General features: G+C 45.5%; 1 protein-coding gene across 5 annotated transcripts in view; it reads right to left on the bottom strand.

Moving 5' to 3' along the window:
* Phkb (phosphorylase kinase regulatory subunit beta) overlaps positions 1-21,274 on the bottom strand; it is a 175,650-nt gene that overhangs the window by 12,938 nt on the left and 141,438 nt on the right. For 2 of the 5 annotated variants that reach the window (XM_032887767.1, XM_032887769.1), the window contains exons 25-27: positions 18,839-18,929; positions 15,916-16,118; positions 1,626-1,760 (exon numbers count right to left, since the gene is read on the bottom strand). In XM_032887767.1, coding sequence (XP_032743658.1) covers positions 1,626-1,760; positions 15,916-16,118; positions 18,839-18,929 — 429 coding nt within the window. Of the gene's footprint in view, positions 1-1,530; positions 1,761-15,915; positions 16,119-18,838; positions 18,930-20,078; positions 20,170-21,274 lie in introns of those variants that run through there. The other 3 variants (XM_032887766.1, XM_032887765.1, XM_032887768.1) reach the window with 2 other exon arrangements.

The raw sequence follows: 21,274 nt of genomic DNA, 5'->3' as shown, positions 1-21,274 counted from the left end.
TAACACAATGCCCATGCACAGCTCTCATTATAGATTAATATGAACGTCTTTTAAAATATCCAAAGGTCATCTTTAATGAGAGGCTCAGATTGTTCATGCTCCAGGTTCCTCCTGGTCTTGGGCGGTTATCTCTCAGTTCTTAAGAACGCTTGGATACTAACTCTTCAGAGAATGTATGGGTCCGGGTTCCTGGTTTTCTCTTGACATCTTTGCCATGAAAAAAGGTTATTTAAAACCTGACAGGCTTTATTAGTTGTTCCTTATCTTATCCCTGGGTTGAATCATATTAAAGGCCTTTCCCATTCCAATGTCAAAGAGAAATTTAATCAATGTCTTCTGTGTCCCATATTTTACATGCAGATCTATAATCTATTTTGAACTGGTTTTTATATGTCAGAATGAGTGTCTGATTTTACCTTTTGCAAATAGCAGTCAGGTTGTCAAAAGTATTTATTTTAAAAGTCCATTCTTGACCCACTGACTTGTGATGGTAATATTATCATGTAGCACATTCTTAATGTGTATTTATTGAGAGTCATCTCTTGACTCTTTTCTCCAATGGGCCTCTCTGTTAATGTGCCACACTGTTTTAGTCACAGACACCATACAGTATGCTTTAAAACCATTGGGGAAAGGTTTTCTTATGTCCGTTCTCTCATGTTAGTTTTTCCATAAGAATCTCAGTATTAACTCGTCTGGCTCCAGAAAACATCGTTTCAGATGTCACTGGGACACTGCAACTGACATGTTATAATGTTAACTGCTGTATAACAAGGAGACTTGTAAGGCACATATTTGTCATCACGGATATATGTATATAAAATATAAATATTCATCACACTGGGGATGCTAGACACATATACACTAAATAAGCTCTTGTGTAAGTAATATACATATGTGTGTATTAAACATATACATGCATACACACATATGTAGAGTCACGCTTTTATAGACAACCTCTCTAGAAGATTCCACTTTGTCATCACACTAAATAAGTACTTGCCTAAATAATTACACTACTGACTGCTCACCCTGGAATTAAAAAAATAAAAAACAAACTTAAAGGCGAGCAACAAACACTTGTTTTGTTGCTATTCTCTCCTAAGTTAAGTATATGGAAGGGTTTAGCTGAGGCTGACAGTCCACAGAGGCAGAATCAGGCAGCAATCTACATGTTACCAGACCCAATTTCTTCTGCCGAAGTGTTGGGAGGAAATGCCATACACTATAAAGTTCCAGAAAGGAGGTTTAGTCAAAATTGTATGAAATGTTACATACTGCACAGAATAATAAAAGTTGGAAAGTGTTACGAACTATACCTGGAAAAGTATAAAACTCAAATCAACACAGATTCGTAAACCTGGACATTTCAACTTGCTGTGCCATCGCTGTTTCCATGTGGGAGGGCGGCCCCATGCTCTGCTGGCTCTCCCTCTGGCCTGATACTTACTCTGGAGCTCAGACAGCTTTTTGTCTCAGTCTTGGAAGTGCTGGGATCATAGGTATAAGCCACCATGTCTGACTCCTGAATTTTCCTGTTAATAATGTACTAAGGTCTAATCCTTAGTAGTTAAGAAGAGCAGATGCTTCTGAGTGTCCTGCAGCTGACGGAAGGGTCCGCTTACCTTCCACTCTGCTGAGGCTGCAGGATGTCTAGCAGCAGCTGCTTAACCTCACTGGGCGAGAGCTGGTACAAGTCCACAGCTGGCTTATCCCCGCCACGGATCTGCAGTTCGTACTCCATGGCATGGATGATCCACCTGAACAAAGCAAGAACAAAGCTCTCTTCAGCGCAATCATCTCATGCCTGGCGACACCCTTCACAGGACTGATGCATCCTGGGTGAAATGAAGGAAAGGTCATTAAACTTCCTGGACCACTGCTATTTCTTCCATCCAGACTGAAACCTGATCAGAATCTAAAGGCCGCTCTTGAACAGAGAGTTAGTTAGAAAACACAGTGAAAGCTAAGTATGTACGGTTCTTTCCAGGTCAGATTCATGATTGCTGCATGAGAGTACATGTATGCATACACATACATTATACTGTAATATACACACAGACATATTACAGCTGCTGTAAGACACGCACCAAGATCAAAAGGCACATGAATGATGTGTCTTGAGAAAGGGGCTGAGATGTGCCGTCACATACATGTTCTCTTCCTGGGAACGACGAGATGATGAGTCTTAAAAAACTTCTTTTTACCTTGTAAGTCACTGACTTGGCACTGGTCAGAACCATAGGTGCCCATGTTTGAAATACAAGGGCAGGTAGCTGCACGTTAGCCACAGTGCTGTGTTGGAGAAGGGTGGCTGCAGCTAGACAGAGGACTGTCTTTCTCTGGATACACTCCCTTGAAGAACAACCCACCAGGCTACTGTATGAACAGAGGTGAAAACTTAAGGCAAACACAGTCCAGAGATTCAAGCTGCTTTGCAAAACAACAGTCATGTTCCCCTCTTGGGAAGACTTTAATGTTTAAGTGCAAAAGATGGGAGAAAAACCTTAAGTCAACCAGAGGTGGGGTCAACAAGGCATAGGATCCTTTGTTCTGGGCCAGGCCACAGGCCACAGATCGAGTCTCAGTGACTTCCAATCTCTGTGATCACAGATGAAGATCTCAGTTTTCCTCTCCTACTGTTGTTATTTCTGGATGTCAGGGATTTGAGTACATGCTTTAAAATGCTCAGTTTGAGAGAAACAGAACCGGTTGCTTGGATCTAAATGCCTCCCACCCCTCATCCCTGCCCCACTGACAAGCTTGGTATGACTAAGAGATGGTTGAAACATTAAGGGAGGGCCTTAGAGTGGGCTTTCTAGTCACAGGGAGATGCCCACGATGGGGCCTTCCCCGTTCTGCCTGCTCTCTTGCCAGGATTTTGCTCTGCCAGGTGACGCAGCTACGCTGTGCTGCTCACCGCAGGCCCAACAGCAATGGAGTCAACTGACCATGGACCAAAATCTCCAACACTCAAAGGATGTTGGTTTTCCCAAGTTGATTCTATCAGATATTTTGTTACAGTGAGAGTAACGTACTAACACAAGGACAGGATGTTAACAATGTATCAAAAACTGTTACAAGGCTTGATTGAATCCACCCCAACTGTCCCTCGGCATCCCTAGCAACATCCCATCCCCAGGGAAGTCCATTCCAGTTTTTTCTGGAACCTAATAAGGTAAATGCTGCCGGTTGCAAGGCCAACTGATCTGTGCTCTGGTCCAGGGCGTGTGCACAGCTGCACTGAGATCACGGACTGAGTCACACCCAGAAGAGGGAGTTTCGTAGCCGCTTTCTCACCCTCCAGCTCTTGCTCCTTCCTTCTCCCTCTTCCCTGAACTTCCCTAAGCCTTGGGCTATTTCTTCAAATCAGCTGAAAACTGAAATAGGCTTATGTTTCTGGCAAAAAGTAGATTTTTTGACATGTTCACCTTCTGTGCTAGAGACTATATTTGCCAAAATGGTATAAAAACAGCAGCCACAAGAACTCAGTTACTTTTGGATTCTTTGTTGTTAAAATTCCTTATTAGTCGTTACAAACACTTTGGTTAAAAAAAAATGTACTCAATGGACCTTTTTCTTAAATAAAAATCTTGATTTTTTTTTTTAATCTTACAGTCTGCATAGGTTTAACTTAAAGTTACTTATAATTCTACTTTATTTCCCTCTCTTTTTAATGCTACATTTTATATGTGTAGTAGCTTAGAGTAAGGCCCATTATTGAGCCATGCAGCGGAAAATCTGTCCTCTGGATGCTTAGAAAGCCAATGGGATGAAAAGAAGCATGGAGTGGAAGGCTCTCTCCTAGACTACAGGACTGCAGAGATGCACAAATACGTACGGAGGTAAGAAGCCACTCGGGGTGTTCATTTGTTATCGTGATAACAGCGCCGTGATCTGGACATTGTGCTAGCTGAGCAGCGACATACAATAGTAAGTGCTTCTGGTGCTTAGACAGTGGAGGCAAGGGGATCCTAACTCAGGAAAGTCTGGGCTATATAGTAAGACTATGTCTCAAACCCAACCAAAAGTCAAACCACAACTGAACAATGACAACAAAATCAGAATGCCCCCACTTATTTATTTCCATTTTTTAAAAAATTGAATATTTGGGAATTTCACATCATGTACTGCAATCATACTTCCTAGTTCTCCCAGGTCCATGCCCCATCCTTTCGATCTCCCACCCAAAAGAAGAAAATGAAGAAAAAGAGCAGGAGGAAGAAGAAGAGGAGAGGGGGAGAGAGGAAGAAGGAGGAGGAGGAAGAAGAGGAAGAGGAGGACCTCACAAGTCTAATTTATTTTGTTCTTATACCCACTGGATTATGATCCGTCTCCACCTGCACCCCAGCCAGAAGCCATCAACTGTGGAGAGCTACACTTCAGCACTCTTACCACAATCCTTTAGAGTTCTCTTTGATGGTTTCCTGTCTAGGCTGTTACTTTTGGGGAAGGGGGTAGGTGGGAAATGGGGATGGAAGTAGGAGTTGGTCACAGAAGCCTTCTAGGATCCTTTTTTTTTTTTTTTTTTTTAAATCAATTGTGAGTCTGCAGTCACAGATACAAATAAATAGTAACTTCCTGGATCATGAACTTCCTCATGGTCTCCAACATCACCACATACCACGGACCTCTGCCTATTCTCTGGTGGAGAACATGAACATCAACACAGCCCTTGGCAGCAGCACAGGACAAGGACATCAACATGGCCTTTGGGACAACAGGGGTCAAAGACACCCATATGGTCCCCAGTGGCAGGCTGCCCCATTGACGTCAACATGGACTCAGGCGGTAGCCCAGCCTCCAGACATCAACATGGTTTCAGGTGGCTGCACAGACCACCGGCATCCATAGAGCCTTCGGTGGCAGCACAGGACATAAACACATCCCCCAGCTGCAGTAGGATCACAGACCCAGACATGGCCCTTGGTGGCAGCATGGCCCACAGACATCAACATGGTCTCAGGTGGCTGCACAGGCCACAAACATCTGAGTGCCTTCAGTGGTAGCACGGGTTACAAACATCACCACAGCCCTGGCTGCAGTAGGACCATGGACCTAAAGAGGGTCCTCTGTGGCAACATGGATCACAGACATCAATGTCACCAGCTGCAGCAGAACCACGGACCCCAACACAGCCTCAGTGCAGTACAGGCCACTCATATCCACACGGTCTCTGGCAATCTGGACCATGAACACTATTATGGCCTCCTGCAGTAGCACAGCTTATGGACATCGACATGGGCCTCAGACATGGCAGTCCAGACCACAGACATCCACTTCTACCTTGGGCTTCAGTGTGGCCTGGGCAGTATGGAATTCAACATGGCCTCCGGGGACAGCATGAGGTCTTTCAGGGAGGTCTAATCTAGAAAATACTCGGACCTGCTACTCTTGCTCAGACCCAGGGCGATTGTGCACCTGGGCAGCTTGTTTGGGGGTTGAGTCTATGAAAGCTGCTGCCCTCCACCCTGTCAGCAATGGCATTTCCCATCCACTGCGCCCTCTCTCACACCTGTCACCACCTTCACATCTCTAGTTCCCGCTCTCTCCACTCTCACTCACCGCTCCATTCCTTCATCTTTCCCGAATCCACCACACATTTGTTCACCACGGCTGTACTGCACACTGCAGTGCGTCACAGTGAGTCAGGGGATGTGTGTAGCTAGGCAGGGTGTCTGGGAGCTGCCTCCTGGCTGTCACACTTCCCCACCTAAACCACCTCTGTACTTACAGCCTGTGGGCAGTCCCAGTGCCCACGGCTTCTGTGTCCCAGCTCCATGCTGGGTGCTGGCCCACAGGCCCAGGCCCAGCCCTACTCAGTATTGACCTGATTCAACAGGAGCTCCACACTGCTGCACATCTCCCTGTCTTTGGTACCAGACTCCCCATGGCTCATAGGCACATCCTTCATGTCTTCAGCCTGATGGCTGAGAAGTAGCAGCGAAGGGTATATATTTGTCATTCTCTGTCATCTTTCTAATTTTGTGAGTCATCCTTTCCATTGTCTCCCTTTGGAGCCTCCATGGGTCTCCCAGACTCCTCAGAGCCCCATGGGTGCTGGCAGCCACTGCAATCTTTGTGTTCTCTCTCTCTCTCTCTCTCTCTCTCTCTCTCTCTCTCTCTCTCTCTCTCTCTCTCTCGTGGAGATCCTTCTCATTCTTGCTTGTACCTGGATTACAGGTGTGAGCCACCATGCCCGGCTACAAATGTTTTCTAAAACACTGCATCTACTCGCTTAAGATACTCAGGACTGAAAGTCCAAACACTTAGCACTTGCTCTATGCCTGGGACAAGAGACTTTCACAGTGTGGCAGATGTGATGACTGCCACATGCACATGCATACGTGGCACACTGCATTTTACTCAGGCACAAAGGAAAATGGCATCTGACATTCTGAGGAAAACCGAAAGTGCCAGCAACTACGCCAAGCACAGTAGGCTCAGGCTCAGAGAGACGAATGTCGCCCGGCCATTCTCATTTTCAGATCCTGCGTTTGAGCTCCGAGACCAGCATGCTTAATTCAAATGTGTGTAGAGACAGGAAGCTAAGAAGGGTTACTACAGAGGAAGTCTTAAGGCAGGGAACACAGGACACACAGAATGTGGAAGCTGGGGAATGGAGAGATGGGGTTTGGGGAGAGGGGGGAGAGGGGAGAGGGGAGGGGAGAGGGAGAGGGAGAGGGGAGGCTGAAAGGAAGAGTTAACCTAAACTAAGCACATATGAAAATGCCCTTATGTAAGCCTATTTTAGAGGTAAGCTGATTAAAAGAATATAGTTTAAAATCCTGGTGCCAGGTGTGGCTTTCCTCCCTACAAGTTGTTGGTCTGGACGCCCTGGAGACTTCCAAAATAACACAGGCTCACAGGCTATTGTCACTGTGCCTGGTTGCCCACTAGAGCTAGACGGTGGGACACTGTTGCTAAAGACGTCACACACTTCAGAGCAGAGAGAAATCAGGCTGCGGCTGAGCTCCCAGTCTCCACTCTGCTGGCTGGCTTTCATGATGCCTGGAGTGTTGTGGAGGCTCCGGGGGGGGGGGGGGGGCATCAACAATCCCCACACAGCTGTGGCCTCTGTGGCCACACCACCAACCTTCCAGGCAAGTTGTGCCCACTGGTGCTGTGGCGTGGCGACTGGGGGGATCGGCAGCAGGTCACTTTGGGATAGTCTATGAGGAGAGGAGCGCCATGCCTGCTACTGTGAACCTGGTCACAGCTGCAGTGATCACAACCCTCAAGCAGAACTCACTACTGCTGCTTTGTCAATTGAACCCTCTGCTGAACACTTACATTTGTGCCCACAGATTAGTGCTGCTCGCAGCCTTTGTCAGAGAAACTCTGTAGCAGGCAGAGACGCACATGTGACCAAATTGTTGAGAAAAAATGATGATTCGGCCCTAAAACGGAAGCCAATATCACCCAGCCTACGACTTGGGGACACTGCAGTAGAGGAGTCTGACCTAACCTAGGAGCTGGAGGGTGGGGAGGAGTGCCAGAAAATGCTGTTCCAGACACAGTGGCACAGCTGTAGTGATGCAGAACTTACTGTAGGCATGGTTTCCTACGCTTCATCACAACTGGGAGAGCAGCTCGCGAGGTCCCACGTCTCCAGGGGGACCACTAACAGTTAATGGGTGCTCCTAGGTTGTACTGTTTTTTTTTTTTTTCCTTTGCTGTTTTTGTTTTGTTTTGCTTTGCTTTGCTTTGTTCTAAGACAGGGTCTCACTAGGTAGACTAGGCTAGCCTCAAATTCAGAGACCCGCCTGCTTCTGCGAGCTTTGCCTATGAATGTCAGTACTAAAGGTGTGTAACAGCATGCCAGCAAGGGGGTGTCACTGTCTTAGTGTTGATGTTGCTAAGTTGCCCGTGACTCAGCAAGTCCCCCACCAATGCTTGCACAGGCTCCCTAACTAAACTCAGCGGAGGAAAAAGAAGAGGAGGAGGAAGACACGAAAGTAGCACTGAGGCCCGTGGAGAAGAAGGGGTCAGCTGGAGAGGCGGGGCTGTGGGCAGGGAAATGACCAACATCCATTACATACATGTGTGAAACTGTCAAAGAATCAAGTAAGTTGTGAAAACACAACTGCAGTTGCACAGTGAAGAACCAAACCCATCCTTATTGGTTGTGCCCCACTGCCAAGTTACTTTTGAAATGGGGACATGACTATTTCTTTTTTTTTTTTTTTCCCTTCGGAGCTGGGGACCGAACCCAGGGCCTTGAGCTTCCTAGGCAAGCGCTCTACCACTGAGCTAAATCCCCAACCCCAGGACATGACTATTTCTAACATACTACACTGAAGAAGAAATACAGCCATATATATTGTAAAAGGTCCTTTAAAGTCTAGAGACTCACAGAATTGTTAGAAAAAGCTAATTTTCTTATATCGTGAAACATTTGCAAAGACCAAACTAAAAACAAAAGCGCATCCTTATGTATGAAGTACTAAAGAAGGTGACAGAGACTCAGAGAAGCAGAGACTGTCCTGTGACCCAGACCCAGGGTGATAATCATATGCCAATGGGAAGAGAGAAGAATAAAGGAGCTTGGTAAGGAAGAGAAAACAAGCCACTCATCCAGGACTACTAATCCTTCAGAAGTCCACTAGACAGCTCTGACTTCTCACCTTCATTCCGACTGCCAAGTCCACAGACTTGATGTGACAACTTCAACATAAAAGCATTTAATTCCCAAAATGGGGAAAGAGGGGGAAAAAGAAGAGAAAGGAAGAAATGTGAGAGGACAGGAGAATGGTGACTATCTTAGACCCAAGTCTGAAGAACAAGAGGAGTGAAGAGACTCAGGTTCCCAGTAAGCAAGGGAGAAAGTGGCCAATGCACGGGAGTAACTGATCAATGTGCAGAGAGCTCAGTCTGTGGCTATAGGACATCAATGCCCTCCCTCAGGACAGCTGGAGGAGTGCCCAGAAGAGTCAGATAACACATCTGCCCCCTGAGAACACCGTGCCGCGTGTCAGCATTTTATCTGACAGCATGCCCCTGTCAAGGAGAGACAGAGAGGAAGTACAGGTCACTGACATCACTCAAGACGTACAGCTGACACTGGATGAGAACACTGTCACAAGCAGCAGTCCTGATCCCGGGCAGGAAACAATCTTAGCGATTATTTCCACATTACTTCAAGAGAACAAACACTGAGATTTGTAGTTAAACAACTTAATAAATGACTATCTGTATAACCAGCTGTTCACTAAGCTGTAACACTACACTTTCCAAATTCCCGTCTTGAAGCCCTGGCCCCATGAGAAGCAGGGCCTTTGGAAAGTACTAGGGTAAGCTGAGGTCACAGTAACCTTAGTGAGAGAACAGCTGCCCACAGGGAAGACTTCCCCAGAGCCAAATCAGCTGATACCAGGACCTTGAACTTGCAGACTCAGAAAATAAAGTTGGATTATTTAAGTTGGCTCTCTATGAGACTTTACTACAGCAGCCCACGATGTCTAAGCAGCACATAACAGGAAGTGGGGAAGCTGCAAGGGAGGACTTTTGCTCTGATAAACATTAACACAGAAAGTGTGACAGTTTGATGGGACAACTGAACTTGGAGTTATGAAACTGGAGCACTGTGCCTCACCCCCTTTCTCCCAGACCTAATCAACAGAGGTAAGACAGATAAGGACACTTCACTTCCTCAATTCCCATCAAACGCTCTTCAAAACAATGATTTTGGAGTGTGCCAAGATGATGCTAATGAACCTGGGGTTGTAATCACCAACTCTCCTGCATTGCCTTAGCCACGTCTGTACTTCTAACACCAGTGACCTTCTCTGAGTACCAAATATACGTATCCATATCCATATCTACACACACCTCTAAATACGATAAATCCATGGAGGCCATCTTGGGCACCAGAAGACAGGATTCATCTGAGTCATGGTTGCTCAGAGAATGCCAAAGCAACATTAAAGGCAGAGCCGAGGAAGGCCTGATAGCACACACTTTCCCAAGGGTTTTCTCCTATTAAAGCCTGACTGACAGAAGAAAGCAGTTGATTGCAGGTCTTTACAGTAATGGCCTGTCAGGAACTTGATCTATTTCAACATGAAAGCTGGCACACAGATCAATAATGAGACAGCAAATCAAATCATTATAAGGCTAGGATAGCACTCCTGTAGCAGGCTGACTTCGCAGTGAGGTTGAAGACGCGCACTGGCGGGCTTAGCCTTGGAGAGAAGAGAAGACACCGTGCTGCTGGTTTAGAGAAGCAGCTGGAGCAACGAGTGATGCAAATCAAGAAACCTTGAGGAAGACTCAGGAAGGTTAAAGCACAGATAAATGTGTAGGCAGCAAGTGGGAACTGAGATGCTCTGTGATGAAAGCACGTGCATTCAGCCTGCCCTAGTGAATGCTGGCATTTCAAGAAGAATATGACATGAAATTCTGACCAGTTAATGTTTAATTTTGATTAGCACTAAAAGAAAACAATAACTGAAAGAATTCAGATAAGAATAACCACCTGCCATGTTGGATCATCTAAAGAAGCAAGCAAACAAACACGTACTTTCTCTAAATCTCCCAACTTAAAAAAATGCAGTGAGTGAGCATCTTAGAAGCAGCTACAGGTTCAACAAATTATAAAGAATTTGTCCTTTAAAAACTGTATCAGATAATTAAAAATGTTCCAGGGACTAATTCAAGGCAACCTTGTTTTATAAAGAAACATACTGAGTATATGTTTGCTCCTGCCAGTAGCCAACCACTAATAACGGTGTGCATACATGGGGAGGGGATCACCTAAAGGATCTTAGTGAAAACTGACTAAGCATGCGGTAAATAAGAATATGTAAAAAGAGACAGAAGTGTGGAACTGGAGTCCCAGGGAGGAAAAGCCACGCTGTGCTGAGATTCTCCCGGGCTGATTGATCAGAACTTCCTGATGTGGCACTTTGCAGAAGACTTTGCAAACCCAGAGCCACAGGATGCTGGTTTATTTATTCACTGTCCATAAAGGTCCCTGACTTAACAGCCCTCATTAGCAACCATTCTGTTTGTTGTTTTGTTTTGAGAATAGGTTTTACCGTGCAGCTCTGGCTGTCCTGGAATTCACAAAGATGGTCCTGCCTTTGCCTCCTGCATGCAGAGATTAAAGGCAAGTGGCAGCACAGGGCCGCAGCATCCATTCTTGACAGACCAACAGCTTCCACCAATCCACAGGGTAAAAGCACCATCAGGTGCTGCCTGACACCTGCAGCAGAGGGTTCCAAACCTTGTTGTCACCTGTCTACCTTGTGCCTGCCTCAAGGTCTAGAGCCTTGTGCTTTCACTGAGGAAAATACAGGTTTTGGCTGTATTTGGAACTGTATTGACTTATGACTTTGTTTTGTTCTAAAGAAAGCTAATATACTTCCTTCCATGGTGCTGTTCCGGGCAATCTGAACCCATGTTCTTGGACCACAGTCACACTTATTTTGGCTTAGAATAAACTCTTGTTTTGAGGTTGAGAGCTGTGCTGTGCCTCACCTATAGTCTATTCCTCCTCAGAGGGGGTTTCACAAGGTCCACAGACTGAGTATTACTTATGCCTGTTCCTGCCTGCTACAGAAATAGCATTCTAAAACCTTTGTAGGAATGCCATGAACAATCACTGTGGGCACAGGCTTGGGGGAGGTTTCAGGATTTGACATATGTTTCATAAGATTCAATTAAGAGACAGGAGGTGAAATCATGCCAAATAAATCAGATAACCACGTTGGGATTCTGAGTTTTTTCTGTATGTAGTACTTTGGGGGTCATTTCAGGGGACCCTAAAGGAGGACCAGTGTCGGCTGAAAAGGACTGCTCTTCCAGGATGTGTCTCCATCGAGAGCATAAGGCTTCTCTGAAGCTAGATCAGGAGGACCTGTGTGTACAATGTGTTTGAGGTAGAGGTGTTTGAGATGTTTTGCCTTTGAATTCTTGAGATTTTTGGTGCCTAAAAGGAATTCCTCAGAGGAACCTGTTTTCTAAATGCCACAAGGAGAGTACCTCACATAGCAAACATTAGTCATGATGCTGCAAACTAGACTCAACCTCCTTTTCTAGACTGAGCAGGCCAAGCAGTGACTGAGCGATCCTGAATCTTGATTCTGTGACCATGGGCATATTAATTTCACCACTCTCTGCTGGCTTGTCTATAAGCTGGAGGTTTGCAAAGGAGTGCTTATCTATCCCCGGGGCTCAGAGGGCGGTGAGCTCTAGTGTGCACTGTTCTCTAAGAACAAGGAAGAGTACATACATGTCCAAGGCAGTCTCATGACACAGTTGCAGACCTAGGATTCAAGTTCAAGTCTTCCTGTGTGACACTGAGTTACTATCTAGAGAGGTGAAGCAGAGGGTAGGAAGAGCCTCACTGCAGGGGATGCAGACTGACAGCTTACGATGTGCACTCATAGCTTACAGTGTCGGGCTCCTTAGGGGAGATGAACAGCAGCTCTACTCACTTATACCCCACCATTTCCCCTTGCTGACTTACTGAATGGCCCCATGCACCCAGTATGTATCCACTAATCAGGATTTGGGCATCTACCCTAGGTGTACAAAGAAAAAAAGACAAAGTGTGGATTTCTGAAAATTACTGCTTCAAACTGCAAATAGTGACCTTGAAAGTATGGCCAGGTAATCATTTAGGCTCTTGTTATACCTTGACTAAGCCAGACTGATCTATCAACGAGTAGAAAGATTTACAGCTTCTTAATGTGTGGTTAACATGACGAAACTCTCCATGTCAGAAGTGATTTCTAGTATTACAAGGAGTGGACAGCTTGCTCTAAGACCCTTACTCCATCTCCTGGAGTGCAGAGACTGAGAAATAGTTTGAACTCATACCATTTCTTGTCACATAGAAGGAAAGGTGTGAAATCTCATTTTGTATGTTTCCATATAACCTTGGACATTCTCGGTTTATAGCTTCATGATGGTGTGAAATTAACATGAGTTTAATGGCAGCCATATTTCAAATTTTGAATTTTGATTGTTGTCTGGACTAGTGATGTACGAAATCAAACTTTCTTGTGGTTCTGGGTAGCAGGGGTGAACTATAGATCCCAGTCAGCAACATAACCACAGGCCAAAACTGATAGCTTACAGTGTACACTCAGGGCTTACAGTGCACACTCAGGGCTTACAGTGCACACTCACGGCTTATAGTGCACATTCAGGGCTTACAGTGTACACTCATGGCTTACAGTACACACTCATGGCTTATAGTGCACACTCAGGGCTTACACTGTACACTCAGGGTTTACAGTGCACACTCACGGCTTATAGTGTACACTCAGGGCTTACAGTGCACACTCACGGCTTACAGTGCACACTCACGGCTTATAGTGCACACTCAGGGCTTACAGTGCACACTCAGGGCTTACAGTGCACACTCACGGCTTATAGTGCACACTCAGGGCTTACAGTGTACACTCAGGGCTTACAGTGCACACTCACGGCTTACAGTGCACACTCACGGCTTACAGTGCACACTCAGGGCTTACAGTGCACACTCATGGCTTACAGTGCACACTCACGGCTTACAGTGTATACTCTGGGCTTACAGTGTACATACAGTGCACACTAACGGCATACACTGCACACTCACGGCTTACAGTGCACACTCATGGCTTACAGTGCACACTCACAGCTTACAGTGCACACTCTGGGCTTATAGTGTACACTCTGGGCTTACAGTGTACACTCTGGGCTTATTGTGCACACTCACGGCTTATAGTGCACACTCAGGGCTTACACTGTACACTCAGGGTTTACAGTGCACACTCACGGCTTATAGTGTACACTCAGGGCTTACAGTGCACACTCACGGCTTATAGTGCACACTCAGGGCTTACAGTGTACACTCAGGGCTTACAGTGCACACCCAGGGCTTACAGTGCACACTCACGGCTTATAGTGCACACTCAGGGCTTACAGTGTACACTCAGGGCTTACAGTGCACACTCACGGCTTACAGTGCACACTCAGGGCTTACAGTGTACTCTCACGGCTTACAGTGCACACTCAGGGCTTACAGTGTACACTCTGGGCTTATAGTGCACACTCACGGCTTATAGTGCACACTAGGGCACACTGTACACTCAGGGCTTACAGTGCGCACTCACGGCTTACAGTGCACACTCAGGGCTTACAGTGCACACTCAGGGCTTACAGTGCACACTCACGGCTTACAGTGCACACTCAGGGCTTACAGTGTACACTCAGGGCTTACACACTGTACACTCAGGGCTTACAGTGCACACTCACGGCTTACAGTGTACACTCAGGGCTTACAGTGCACACTCACGGCTTACAGTGCACACTCACGGCTTACAGCGTGCACTCATAGTGCAGCAGACAGTATGGACAAGTCACTATTATCACATTAATATCTGAAATAAAAATTAAAATGTTGGAAAGCAACAAATGACACAAAGGAACATATATTACTATATTAATAAAGGTACTTGCCCCCATGTCTGACAACCTCAGCTCAGTCCCTGAGACTCACACAGTGGAAACTAACTCCCATAGTTGTCCTTTGACCTCCACACATGTGCTGTAATGTAAGCCAGTGTCAGCAGTGCCTTCTGTTACCACGCCTGCACTCCGTCTCTGAGCACTGCTTTTGCAGTGCCCTCTCACTTGGAAGTATGCAGTTACGTACACTCTCTCTCTAAGGGTAAAACAAAACAATTGCTTAAACCCAGAAGAACTGATATGGGAAATGTAAAGTTTTTGAATCAACTGTCCAGCGGCCAGCAGAGCAGAAAGCATACTCATTCATACCTACATCCCCACTCATTCACACCCACATCCCCACTCATTCACACCCACATCCCCACTCATTCACACCCACATCCCCCACATCCCCACTCATTCACACCCACATCCCCACTCATTCACACCCACATCCCCACTCATTCACACCCACATCCCCCTCATTTACACCCACATCCCCACTCATTCACACCCACATCCCCACCCATTTACACCCACATCCCCACTCATTCACACCCACATCCCCACTCTCATTCATTCATTCACACCCACATCCCCACTCATTCACACCCACATCCCCACTCATTCATATCCACATCCCCACTCATTCACACCCACATCCCCACTCATTCACACCCACATCCCCACTCATTCATATCCACATCCCCACTCATTCACACCTACATCCTCACTCTTTCACACCTACATCCCCACTCATTCGTACCCTACATCCTCACTCATCACACCTACATCCCCACTCATTCACACCTACATCACCATGCACCTGCAGTCATAAACAGTAACTGTAAATTCTTCCCCCAGTTCGTGACTCTATTTGCACAGATGTCAAGCAGAGGGCTGTGGATCATGGCGTGTTTATACACTGCCTGCACATGCTTCATGGGTTGCTTTAGCCTCTGAAGTATTTCCGTCTCTCATGGAGCACTGAGGCAGCTGTGGGGCAAAGCAGGAGAGGCCCAACACCCACCCAGGGCTCAGAGCTTGTCACCCTCCTTGTGCTTCTCCCTGAAACCCCGGGCGCCTTCTTTCAGTTTTTCACCAGAACTTGAAATAGTGACAATTCAATGCTAGGATTGGTACAAAACGGATGTAGAATATTCTTAAAATGTCAATTTCTAATTGAACTGTGTCTCCTGACAACAGTTTTGCTAAAAAATCATTTTTGCCATGGCTCATCCATTTTATTTTTAAGAATTTTGATTTCGCTGCTATGCCTCGATTGGGAAGTAAATACAGGTGTGGATGCCTTTCGGCCACTAGCATTCATTTCTTCACACCAGCAGATGGTGCTTCCTTCCACAGCATGGAAGGAAGAGGCACCCCTCCCTGAACACCCAGACATGGCTTTACCCGTGAAGTCGGTGTCTGCTGAGGATCCCTTGAACACATCCCCATTCGGACTGAAGCACTTACCCAATTCTGATTTTCAGCATGCCACTGAACAGCTCGGGGTTGTTGGAGATGATCCAGCCAATATGGATGACCAGCTCTTGCTGAATGACCGCCTCCCTCTCTTCATGGGTATTACACTTATAATAGATGATGTTCTTAATCACTCTTGGAGATAGTGGATTAGAGATGACCTCCTCTTCGTGTCCAAAGGCACCTAGGGTTACCTACAAGTGCCAGAATTTGACTGTTAAAAAATCTCCTAGATACAAAAAAAAAAAAAAAAAAAAAAAAAAAAAAAAAAAAAGAAGGCTCAGGATGACTGGCAGGCTGAAATTGCTCTCTGTAAGCTAGGGAGTTAGTCAGAACTCCTGATATTTATTAAAATGGCTTTCAAAGTATGACTCCCACTGAGTCCATGATGGGTCAGAGTCTGGTCTAAAATGTAAAGGAAGTGAAGGTGAGTAGACATAAATAACTATTATTTGGGGGCGGGGGTTAGTGCTAGAAAGTCCCTAGAGGAACCAGAATGCATTCAATGATTGTATTTTACTATACTGTTCAGCATTTGGGAGATCTATTTTTACAGTTTCTCAAGTAGAACCTTCTGCTCCTTAATAACATTGTAACCTTTCCAAAGTCAGGAGGAAGGCCATGTCGTTCCTGCACTGCCCTCACTTATCCTGATCACATTAGGCGCACATGGAGGGTCGTGATCCATGGTACTAGACAGCTCACCTACGGAATGAGTGGGACAGCTGGCTGCCCACAAGCCTGCGAAAGGAAAGAGCTCAAAGGGGAATGGTACAGAAAACTCAAAGCAGGAAGTGCAGATAGAGCTGGCAAGAGAATGTTTAATCTCCCCTCCCTGCCTGCAGCTGCTCCTCAGAGTCAGCTGTTCTTGCGTCCTCCTCAGCACCTCCCATCTCCTCTGCACACAGCTCATAACTGTTGGAGGCAGGAAAGACAGCACCTCAAAGACGTGCTTTTTCAGAGCTGAGGGATAAGGACTCAAACAGTCTTTCCAGTGTTGTAATGGGCTCAGAGTAAGAACAGGCTTGGTATAGTAGCAAACTTCTAGAACCAGTTCTATTGTGTTGGAAGCTGAGGCAAGAGAATTAGGAGTCTTGGCCAGCATGGGTTTTAGAGTGTGTGTGTGTGTGTGTGTGTGTGTGTGTGTGTGTGTGTGTGTTAGATAATTACTGGTTTATTGTACATTGACACCAACCAGTAAGTATGAGCAGGATTACTTTGATTAAAATACCACTGTGAAGAAAACAGAAGGCACATAATTAGCTCCTAGAGGTAATGGCTACTAAACTACTTTATTCTAGAAAGCTTGAGACAGTTTACAAGTCTGAGCAAACCACACCACTTCAGGCTGGAGCAGATCTTCTAAAAGAGCAAATGCACACTTTGGTCTATTTCCATTTCTTGGTCTGTGAAGGGATGAGAACCAGTCAGTGAAGAAACTCCCACATCTGGTCATTAGGCTGAGATGTTGGCATTTTCCCTGGGAGATGTAGTGGCCTGGTGGACAACAGTCCAGCCAGAGCTGGAGGGCAGGCTCTGAGGCGTCTGCAATGGGGAACAGGGTGGCTACAGCCTCCTATGGGTATAGTCAGGAATGGATAAGATGAACCCAAGCCCACTATTCTAGAGTCAGGCCAGTGACCCTCACGCTCTAAACCTATGACCACCAGTAGTGGAACTGGCTATACTTCAGTGCTGTGGGGACTCAAACCAAGGAGAAACACATTTCCCAAAGTCCAGCTAGCTTTCACAGTTGTAATGGCCATGGACGACTCTAGCTACAGATAAAAGATTCTGGTAATAAAAGGTACTGGTTAAATGACTTCCTGTTCTTTGATTGACAGTGGTTTAAAGCTTACCTCCCAATATGGAGCATGGGGAAACTCTATGGAAAGTAACTTTTTCTCAGTAATTTCTTATGGGTATAATTATCTTTAATTGTTAAACAACATCATAAGAGAAGGTAAATAACATTATTCTAACATCCCCATAGCTGGGTATCTGGATGAAATTACTTTAATCTTAATTAAAATCCCTGAAATATGAGCAATTAGTTGATGGTATTGAGGAAGGTTAAAAACTCCATTATTACTAAAGCATACTGTATTCCTAGATTAGCTGTCAGGAACACACAATAAACACAGACATTTCCAAAGTACAGACAGAAAGCAAACAGATTTTCACTCTAATCAAACAATAAATCAGCCACATGATTAAAGATCACAGAGAATGAGCAGCAGCCAACACCACATGCACAGCTCAGCCCAACCCATTTCCCATCAAGGCCTGTGGAAAGGGGCACAGGACAGAAGAGGAGAGGAAGGGGGAGGGATGGGGAAGGAAGGAGGGAGGGAGAGAGAACAGAGAAAGGGGTGGGTTGCGAGAGCTAACTGTGGATGGCCCTGCCCACAGCAGTGACAGACTGACTCTGGTGGGTAGAAGCAGCTCTGGAAAGAGAAGGCCTGATGGGTGAGGGCAGTGAGGGATGTAGATTCTGCCTCTTCTTGAACATTAATGAGTTTCTTAGGAGTGCGAAGGGAGCAATCAGGTGGAGTGGAAGCAAAATGTCTTCTGTGCTCTTCACCTAGCTTTGCTTTGCCCTGCCCATCGCAAGCCTGTCTGGGTGCCCCAGGAGGCACATTTTCTACACTACAATCTGCACTGAGCTCAAGCAAACATGGGGGTTGAAGTTATAGCCTCAAGGTGCGGGACAAATGTGAGATGGCCCACTAAGCGCTCTGTGGCGCTCAGACTATGTGTGCTATCTTTTTTGCTGGAGGAAAGAGACTTGGAGAAACTCCCAAACAACTCACTGGTAATCAATCTCTTTGTGAGCAGTCTCTGACACTGACCTAAGCAGATGTGAGTCCTAACTAGAAACTTGTGTCTGCGAGTGTGAAAAGCAGATACTTACCTGTTTGCCCTGCACTAAAACATTAGTAATGGATGGGGCCAGGCTGTCCACTACTTTATTTAAAAGACTTGCTGCACGGCGTACAACCGACCTGAGGGCAGAGAAGAAAGCAGGCCAGATCTTCACAAACAGAAAAGAAGGTGAATAAATGGTGCCCTTGACTGGGAAACCTTAAAATGTATACAGTTGGGTCCTCACATGATAGAGAAGGAGCTGTCATTAGACATGACCCTTGAAAGAAGACCATCCAGGGAAGGCCATGTCTCACACTCACCTCAGCCACCAAGCTGTGGCAAAGGGCATCACTGATGCCAAAATCAATTTCAAAAAATAAATAAATAAATAAATAAATAAATAAATAAATAAATAAATAAGGGAAAGAAAAAGCAAGAGGCCCAAACTATTCCACTATTCCTTTAATGAAGATGGAGAGAAAGCCATTAGGGGGTATTCTGCTTCATGTTAAAAAAAACTCACAAAAAGCCTCATGTGCCTGTGACTATGTTTCTCTCGGCAATATTTTTTAACTATGTATGTAAGTGACTGTGTGTGTGTGTGTGTGTGTGTGTGTGTGTGTACACATGTGAGTGCTGGCGCCTGTGCAGACTGCAGCCAGATTTACCAGCGTTGTGACTGTTAGCTGCTAGATGTGAGGAACTGAACCTGGTCCTCCGGAAGGGTGGTGTGTGCTCCTAACTGCTGGGCCATCTCTGAAGCCTTGAGTGTCTTTGGTACCTGAGTGATTGGGGACTCGGCACTGAGTTTCAGAGATGAATCCCCTCGCTTTCTTTCTTGATAAAGACAGAATGTTGGGGGAAGGAATTCACACTTCTATTTTTACATTTCTGAAAAAGTCTTAGAATGTAGAGAGAACAGATTTATACCCCCCAAATTACACCACATGCAATATATAAGACATTTCCCCTCAAAAGTAAAAATTTATGTGAACATTTAGAGAGAATAAAATCAAAATGAAGGTTTGAAAGTACCATTTTTTAAATTTCAGCTTAACCACAGAAATTGACCTATAACAAGCATTTATATTTCTTAATTACAACATGAAAGGGCTAGTAGAAAATCAAGCCGATAGCTGACCAAGTTAGTGAAACAAATACTTCCCATTTCTAGAGAGACACTTTTATCTAATACTTGAACACCAAAAGACGCAGATAACCCTTGGAACGCAGATAAACCCACACATATCAAGCAACTCGAGTTTCCCAAATTCTGTGCATGTTACCTGTTTCCCATGTACCAGAAAGGTGGTAATGTGCGGGGCTATAGAGGAGGAAAATTTCTGGGTAAATGCAGCCCCGTACCGCACAGCCAGCCTGGGGGCAGTGGAGAGCCATAAAAGGGAGAATAGAATGAATAAAGCTTCCAGGACTTTATTTGTTTAAATATAACAGTCAGCATTTCTAAATGTTTGCTACTTAGTGGTTTATCAAAGACATAAGTATTATGCAGAAGCAAGAATTGGTTTTGCTTAGCCCGAACAATACTATAGGTACAGTGAAACACACTATAAAATTATCTACTGACTGCCCGTATCACTGCACTGAGAACTTACAGTGGAAATTTGAGATATCTAAACTGGGTGTTTACTGTTTCTCTAGTCAGCAAGAGTGATTTGCCATAGAGTAGAGATGAGGCACTATTTAGAAAATGTGTGCAGTCCCTTACTTCAGGGAATAGAATCGCGAGGTCTACCACGATGGGTTTCATAAGAAACTGCTCGAGATGTAACTGCATCAGAATGCAGAGCTGCAGCTTAGGCCCACTCTCCTCACTGGGAGTGTAAACAACTTGATTCATGACTCCTTCAACTTAAGTGATGAGATAATCACCTTTCATTATTTTTGCTTAGAATTAAATGGTCTTTCAGGACCTTCTAAAGGTTTGCTAAACAAGGTGAAACTTCAAAGATCCGCCTTCTATTTTTGATTATGACCCTAGCCTTTAACAGCTAAGCCATCTCTTCCCCTAGTGGAGGAGTTAGAGAAAGGACTGAAGGAGCTGAAGGGGTTTGCAACCCTAGAGGAAGAACAATATCAACCAACCAGACTCCCAGAGCTCTCAGAGACTAAACCACCAACCAGAGTACGCATGGCGGGACCCATGGCTCCAGCGGCATATGTAGCAGGGAATGGCATTGTCTGGCATCAATAGGAGGAGAAGTCCTTGGTCCTGTAAAGGCTCATTTCCCCTTGTAGGGAGATGCCAAGGTGTTGAGGTGGGAGTGGGAGGGGTAGCACTCAAATAGTAGCAGGGGGAGAGGGCATAAGAGAGGGGGGAGCAGGGAAAGGGGATAACATTTGAAATGTAAATACATAAAATATTCAATTAAAAAAAGATCCTCCTTGGGAAAATGTGGCATATCAGAGTCATAGCTCTGTCTTCCCAGTAAGGGCTTTCTAGACTCAATCCCTGGGGAGG

This window comes from Rattus rattus, chromosome 17 (genome assembly GCF_011064425.1).
Source record: "Rattus rattus isolate New Zealand chromosome 17, Rrattus_CSIRO_v1, whole genome shotgun sequence".
NCBI lineage: Eukaryota > Metazoa > Chordata > Mammalia > Rodentia > Muridae > Rattus > Rattus rattus.
Note: the sequence above shows the minus strand (reverse complement) of the source record. Positions and strands in the feature narration are given on the sequence as shown.